Source organism: Marmota marmota, unplaced genomic scaffold, assembly GCF_001458135.2.
Source record: "Marmota marmota marmota unplaced genomic scaffold, marMar, whole genome shotgun sequence".
NCBI classification, from domain to species: domain Eukaryota; kingdom Metazoa; phylum Chordata; class Mammalia; order Rodentia; family Sciuridae; genus Marmota; species Marmota marmota.
The window spans coordinates 11,442,160-11,450,311 of NW_026000119.1; the positions used below are offsets into that span (position 1 = coordinate 11,442,160).

At 32.1% G+C, this 8,152-nt stretch overlaps 1 protein-coding gene across 1 annotated transcript in view; it reads right to left on the reverse strand.

The window, feature by feature from the left end:
• Nucleotides 1-864: 864 nt before the first annotated feature.
• The window catches only part of Nudt9 (nudix hydrolase 9), a 26,901-nt gene continuing 19,613 nt past the window's right edge, over nt 865-8,152 (reverse strand). Inside the window, exons 5-7 of the mRNA XM_015499174.1 lie at nt 6,257-6,403; nt 4,890-4,974; nt 865-1,658 (exon numbers count right to left, since the gene is read on the reverse strand). Of these exons, the coding sequence (XP_015354660.1) occupies nt 1,480-1,658; nt 4,890-4,974; nt 6,257-6,403 (411 nt within the window). The 3' untranslated portion in view covers nt 865-1,479. The remainder of the gene's footprint in view (nt 1,659-4,889; nt 4,975-6,256; nt 6,404-8,152) is intronic.

Genomic DNA, 8,152 nt, shown 5'->3' on the forward strand with positions numbered 1-8,152 from the left:
CAGTAAAAGTAGAAGCCAGCTCTTTCATGCTGGGAGAAAGTCATTCAAATGAGGGTGATCAATGCACAGGATCCTATGGACCAGGATTTCATGGATTTTAAAAGAATAATATCATAATAAGCCTCATAATATAACTCTTCCAGAGGAGACCAAGGTATCCTGAAATCAAACACTGCAACATTTCTTTGCAAAACTTACAGTTACACTAAGAAGAGAAATGTCTCTTTCCAGATCAGTTCGGGTTTATCACCAAAAAAGTCATGACATCAAATCAACAACAATCAAGACAAAAAAAAAAAAAAAATCCCACCATTTTGTTTTATCTTAGCCCTAATCTTGCTCTCTAGCTATGAGAGTAAGCCTGGTTACCCTTTTCAAATATCTGTAGAAAAGTACCATGTCTTTTTCCACAAACTTCCTTTTCTTTAGGTGTCCCATCTATAATCTAACTGGAAGGAAGAAGGAATTCTGACAGTCCATACTGCAGGTTGTCAAGGAGTCAATATCACAGGACTTTCCAATAGAAATCCTTAGCCTGAGTGTGACAGATATGTCCACTGGGACAGGCAGTGCTCTTTTTCTTTCCTCTTCCCTGCTTCCAAAAGACCCTAATACACCAACCCTATCCTTCCTCTATGATTTACACTGACCACATGTCTCTCAAAAATTAAGTTCAATCCTTAACATTCCCTTCCTCATAAAAAGTACTCTAACTTACAACAACCTCTCTGTCCCTGCCTTTTTACATCATCTCTAAATCATTTGTGACATACAATAGTTATAGTAGAGTGAAATCTCCATAAATTTCTAATCCCCTAGGCATATTTTTAAAATTCAGAATTTCTGAAAAATGAGAATATGAGCTCTTATTCATCAGTCTTGATCTTTATTGACAAGATAACTGAAATTTCCTTATAAAATGGATGACTCAAAGACAAAAACACAGTTTCCACTTTTGAAGTCAGCTTCAACAAAATCATATGAAGCAAAATGTGAAGCAAAATAATTTAAATAAAAATCAGATTAGACATTAAACTATACAACCAATGGCAGTACTCCTCCAAAAGAAGTTGGATGTGGCACAAACATCCTTCAAATCTCAGTTTAGAGGGAGGAAAAGAACTAACGAACAAGAATTAGATGGAAAAAGCAGAAGTTACAGCTGATGGGAAATTTATCTTTGTTCTAACTACAACTCTTCAAGAGCATCAGTTATTAAACTTGGTTTAAGCCATGCTTATAGAATGCATACAAAATATAACTATTTCTAATCTTTTTGATCAGAAAGGTGGAAATTCTATTTTATGATATTTACTCATATTATTCTGATGCAAAAACCTTCTAAATACAAACATTTTGAAAGTGAATAAAATTACTTCCTAGTGAGCTACGCTGCCTTTTTACAGCATGAGTTCTGTCACTGCCTTCTTTTCAGTGCATGTTCCTTTGCTTGCCTCTGGCTTACACGGAGACCACAAGCTATGACCCATTGCAGTCAGCTTCAGAGTCCTCACTCCAGTGTGCGTCTCGTTTCTCTGTCACAAGTTCGATGAATTGGGAGTGGCTGGCATAAAGCTTGAGTTTATCACTGATGTCCACCCATTTCACTTTTCCAGCATCATCTCCAGCTTCTAGGGCAAGATTGTCCATTATCTCACCTGGTTACCAAAGAAAAACCATCACCAAAAAAAAGGAATTCATTTATTTATTTCTTTTTCCCAGCATAACTACATCTCCAAGTATTCTTAGTAAAAATAATCATAAATCATTACTGTATCAGTGGCCAAGAAATTTAAAAATTAAAATATTCCAAGTTGCCTATATTTTAATTAAGTTACTAAATTTCAGGTTGAGCACCAAAAAGAAAGATTTTTCTCTTTAAAAAAGTAAGAATAGTATACTTATCAAAGAGAACATATCAAATGAGTACAAAACCTTACATCAAAAAAAAAAATTCCTGAGGGATTAGACACACACAAAAATAAATAAATAAATAAATAAATAAATACAGGCTTAAGCAGACTTTTCTAAGCATGACAAAAAACTACAACAGAAAATATTTATATTTATACAAGCATAAATATATTTATTAAAATATCTCTAACTATAATTATTAAAAAATTAAAATAAACATTCTCGGTCATTTTTAGGAATATAAATGGCATATTTCTATAGAACAATTTGGTAATGTTTATCAGGTATTTTTAGAAAGCAAATGCTTCTTTATAAGTATTCAACCAATAAATATCAGAGTGTCTGTGTACCAAACATTAAACTAGGCACTGAATGTACAATAACAATCCATCAATTCCTCTATGAAGAATTTATCTAAAAGAAAAAAAAAACAGCCTGTTAAAGCATTTCCTCTTTACGTCATTTATTTTTTAAATAACTTTCAATTAACTTTACCTATATAATAAGTACTTGTAATAAAATAATAAAGCTAGTGTTTAAAAGAAAGAACTATTATTATATTTTAGCACAGATTCCTAAATACCAATGCTGAAATGATAGCTCTATGTGCATCTTCATTATAACTGCAACATCCAACCATCCACAGAGAAAGAGAACTAAAAAGTAAACCTGAATCCAAAAATTAAAGTATCAAATTATCTAAATAATAACTCTCTACATCAAGTTTCTTATTAGAATTAATAATGTCTGAAAGGTTCTTTTACTCACCCCTATGGTCACTTAATAAATTATACAAAACAAATTTTTAAAAATTTAAAGGGAGATGATCTGACATTTAGACTTCAGGAGTCATAATTCCTACCTTAACAAGAAAAAAAGCTGAACTGAAAATTAACAATTCTTCTTATATCCAACAGAGGGCAGAGTCCTTCCCCCTCTTTAGAGGAAAATCCCCTCTAGTTTCCAGAAAGGGGAAATGAAAGTAACCATTTTGAAATACTCCCACAGTATATTGCCCTTATAGAAAATTATTTTACCAAGGCTTAACCAACCTTGGAGAAGGGAAATACCCAACTCCAGAGCTCTCTGTCTCCTTGTCTGACCTAAGAATGGGAGAAGGAGGAAGAGAAGCCTAGAAGCACTTGTAAAGGTCATAGGCCAAGGGCACAGGCTCACTAAAAGGCTGAAGACCCAAACACTGGATTCTACCCCTAAACTTACTATAACAGGAGAATACAACTGAAGAGCATATCTCAGACCTTATTAAGAAGTCTCTAAGGCAACCCTAAAACAACAGAGTAGGTTAAAAAAATTTTTTTAAAAAAAACAAAAAACAAGGACACTAGAGGAAATTTTAGTCTCTGACTCTTATTATAGCTTTAGCAATAAATACAGCTATCCTGGCCAGATAAAAACAAAACTTCACACTAAAGTCCTATTTGCCTTAATTTGTTTTACCAGATAAATTGTGTCCAGCTTTTAAAATACACTGCAGGTATGCTAAAAAGTCAAAAACACAGTCTGAAGAGACAAAGTAAGCAATAGGACACTCAGATATCTATTTTGGAAGAATTCTTTTTTTTTTTTTAAATGGAGAAAAGGAAGTGAAGTGAAAACAATGAACAACATATAAACTATGTAATCAACCTTTTTGGAAGATTAGTTATTATTTTTAACCACTCCCACCAAAACAAAATAACAAATTTGTCCGTATTTCCATTGTATAAACCTGCCTCTAAGTTCTATTTGTATATTTCTTCTCAGTTCTTAATACCAGAAGGATGAATTCTTTTTTACTATCTTAAAGTAGAAGAATAGAAATAGTGCCAGAAGTTTCCCCCAAGTTCAACAAGCAAAAGCACAGAGAAGTCACAGATCTTCTAATTCTAGTCTGTTTTATAAATGAATAAACTGAGTCCAAGGGGAAAATTGATTTGCACATGACTACACAGCTCAGAGAAGAGCCATGAGTAGAACATTCAGTTCTCTGATACAGTGTCCTCACTCCATTATGCTACAGATAAATATCAAATACTTAGGAAATCATCCAGTTTGGCAATCAAATGTGTTTCAAGAGAAGATATTCAATGTGTAAATTTAAAATAATAATTAATTTTTAAGATAGCAAATTTTATCTCTTTTTATAACGCATTTGATTCTCCCAAATAAATTCTAAAATACACAGACTAGAAAAAAGCATTCATTTTAAATTTTTTCAGTATTTGTAACCTTTCTGATATTGTTTTGTGCTTTAAAAATGCATGCTTATTATTAAAATATTTCAAACACTAAGACAAATATAAATCTCAACTCCTTTATTATTGCCCTACTCTCCCACCCAAATTCCTAGTTGCTTTTATTTTTATCTTATACACAAATGTATATATATTATACAAATAATAGGACAACCTTTAAAAATACATCGTTTTAGCCCATAAATTCAACCTTAATTTCATATGCTACCAATAGTTACTGGTGAATAACACTTTTGAAGTTTTGTTCTATGTAGTCTTTTAATGCCAATAACTTTGCTTTCATATAAATATAGTCCTAAAATCAATAGTTCATTGTCCTGGGGCCAGGGTTGTGACTCAGTTGTAGAGCACTTGCCTAGCATGCATGAGGCACTGGGTTCGATCCCCAGCACCACATAAAAATAAACAAATAAGGGCTGGGGATGTGACAAGCGGTAGCGCACTCGTCTGGCATGCATGCGGCCCGGGTTCCATCCTCAGCACCACATACAAACAAAGATGTGTGTCCGCTGATAACTAAAAAATAAATATTTAAAAAAAATAAAATAAACAAATAAAATAAAGGTATTGTGTCCATCTACAACTAAAAAATTTAAAAAAAAAAAATAGTTAATTGACCTTAAATGCTAAGATAGTCCAGCTATAACTGCCCCAGTAGGCTGCTTGACTTACATTTATCCTCAATTCCAATCAATCCAATAAACATGAGTATAAAATTACCTGTTTCATCATGATAGTTCACAGCTTCTGTCTCCATCCATGCATTGTCAGTGTTTCGAGGATCATCAACATATCCCTTATATATCTATTTTTAAAAGGAGGCAGATTAAAAAAAAAGTCTAGGGTGAAATGGGAATGGGTAGAACAAAAAAATGTTCAGAAGATTCACTAGATTCAGAAATGTAAACATCCTGTTGTACAACAATGGTTAAATTTTATTGCATGTATTTTACCAAAATTTTTTAAAAAGAAGAAATGTAAATATCATAGAATCTTTACTGTAGCTTTCAAACACTTCTTTTAAATTTCTCAGGAGACAATATTTTCGTTAGAGGCAGCTTTAAGGTTCAAAAAACCCTCCATATCTTAAATTTCTAATTTCAAAATGTGAAAGGGGTTGGGGACATAGCTAAATGGTAGTGCAAGTGCTTTTAGCATGTGGGAGAGCCTAGGTTTAATCACTAACATCAGGGGAAAAAACTGAAAATAGTCCTTTTGGGGGCTGGGGATATAGTTCAAGTGCTAGAGTGCTTGCCTCACATGCACAAGGCACTGGGTTCAATCCTCAGCACCACAAAAAAAAAAAAAAAAAAAAAGAGAAAGAAAAGAAAAGAAAATAGTCCTTTTAATAATTTCTGTGATTATAAGTTCATAAATAGAAAGGTAGATTTTCTACTTAAACAAAGGAGATCTATAAATAAAACTAACATATTTAAGCTGTTAATACATGAAAAGATTTGGTTCTAGTCATCTAACACAAATGTGATACAAAAAAATAAATACATCGAACTGGATAACATAGACAAAAGATTAAGAAATTCTAATTCCGGAAAGAAAACAAAGTAATCCAAATGAAAGGCAATGAAAAGAAAAGAAAATTTATTCCTTTCCTTATAATTAGTGCACATATACCTTATAAGGTTTTTTTAAATTTTTTAAATTTTTTTAATTTTTTAATTTTTTAAATTAGACCTGAGATTTAAGTAGTTATCTACCTGAAAAACTCTTGTAAAATTTAAAATGTGAATGTCCTTTCAGAGAAAGGAGGATTCATGCAAACAAACAAAAAAGAGGAAAGAGGGCTGTTGGATGTATACTCAGCAGATTAAAAAAGAGCTTATCACATTTGGTCTACAGAAAAAAACTAAAAGACATTATTATTAAATTTACCTAAAGCTATTAAAGTTTAAATAGAAATGTATTTTAAAGTGAAGATCTACAGCCTAAATTTTTTATGAATATATTTTTCAAATATACAAGGAGTTTTATTTTCTTTAGAGAAGGTTCTTTTAGGTTGCAGATATATTTTAAGTCATTTTTTATTAATTCACAGGACTAAATCCCTTCTGGAAACCATCAGTTCTTACCACTAGATGTTCCTGGCTGAAGAGTTTATGCAACTGTTCCTCTATTTCTCTCTTTTCAGCACTGGATTTCTGTAAGGAATTAAGAGCTTCCTCACCAAATTCTCTTTTCAGTGTAGCACTAATCTTCTCTCCTGGATCTACCATCCCCTAAGAATCATATTATTTTTTTAAAAAAAAAAGAAGAAGAAGAAGAAGAAGCAGTAATAAGCTTTGATTTATTAATGAAATATTTACTGAGGTACAACAGACCATTATTCAATCAGCCTATAATAATGGTCCTCATTCCTCTGTAATATGCTCTCCTCTAAACCATTTGTTTCTAGAAGTAGCCAATAAATGTACCTTATCTATTTGGCCACAGTGATTATCCAAAGTTGGCCTATGGTAAGCCAATCAAATTCATATCCTGACACTTTCCAAACTTAAAGGAGAGAAGGCCAGAGGCAAGAAAGAATACAGCAAATAGAGTCATCCCAATTGTCCATTCCATTCCAGCAGACTGATCTCATCTCCTTGGTGTTCACAGAACACACCAGACCTACTCCCACCTGAAGGCCTTTACACCTGCTATAATCTTTGTCCAAGATGTTTTTTCATGGATGCCTACATGGTTCATTCATTCGCTTCCTTCAGATTACAAACATCACTATCTAAAATTGTGAATTCTCATACACTTCTTAGTCTCCTACTTTGCTTTAATTTCTTTCTTAATACTTAGCATTTCCTAAGGTAAAATATATTTAACTTTTATTATCTCCCTCTCTGGATGTGAGCACTATAAAACAAGGATGTTTGTTTATGTTGCTGTGTTGTACCTTCAGTGTCTAAGATACTAGTCAACAAAGAGAAAATACTCAAATTATATTGAGTAGATGAATAACTCAAAATTTTATCAGTAACCACAGTTACCTCATCAGAATGTCAAATGACAATTAAAATATAAGTTCCTATGATGAAAACATTATGACATTGTTGCACTGAGCACGAGTGAAGTCTGATGATTTGGTTCATAATAATTAGTCTAAGCTTTTATCAGAATCAGCTTAGATCTTTAATTCCATTCTACTCTTATCCTACAAAAAATTATTTCAGATAACAGTACATTTATAGAATATTTATTATATTAAATCATCTCCATTTCACAATACAGAACAAAATAGAAAACCTTCTACACACATATGATACATATATTAAAAGTCACTTCAAATATCATACTGGCATAAATTCAAACTAAGGTATACTTGGTTGACAAAAGTATATTTTTCCTAATATTATGGAAATTTTTAAACTAAAAGGAATAATAAGTAAAAAATGCTATCTTTTTTACTATGTATAAAGTATCAGAATTTAATAAATAATGCTAAAAATATTACCTTCGATTTGGAATAGTGGTTAAGATGGGAACCCACATTAGTAAGTGCCTATGCTATTTTGTAAGGTAGATATGATTACTTTTATTTTATTATTTTTTTTTTATTTTTAATTTTTTATTGTGGGTTGTTCAAAACATTACAAATTTCTTGACATATCATATTCCACACTTTGATTCAAGTGGGTTATGAACTCCCACCTTCACCCCATACACAGATTGCAGAATCACATCAGTTACACATCCATTGATTTACATATTGCCATACTAGTGTCTGTTGTGCTCCGCTGCCTTTCCCATCCTCCACCCTCCCTTTGGTTTCTGACCATCATGAAGTGAGTAGTTACCTCTGCCCTATCCTTCCCCTTCTTGCCACAGGACCAAATACACTGGAACCAACCTACCATGGACTGAAATCATGGACCACAATAAATCTTTCATCCTTATAATTTGATTTTTTTCAGGTATCTAATCACAGTGTCAGAAATTTTTTTCTTTCTTTTCTTTTCTTTTTTTTTTTTTTTTTT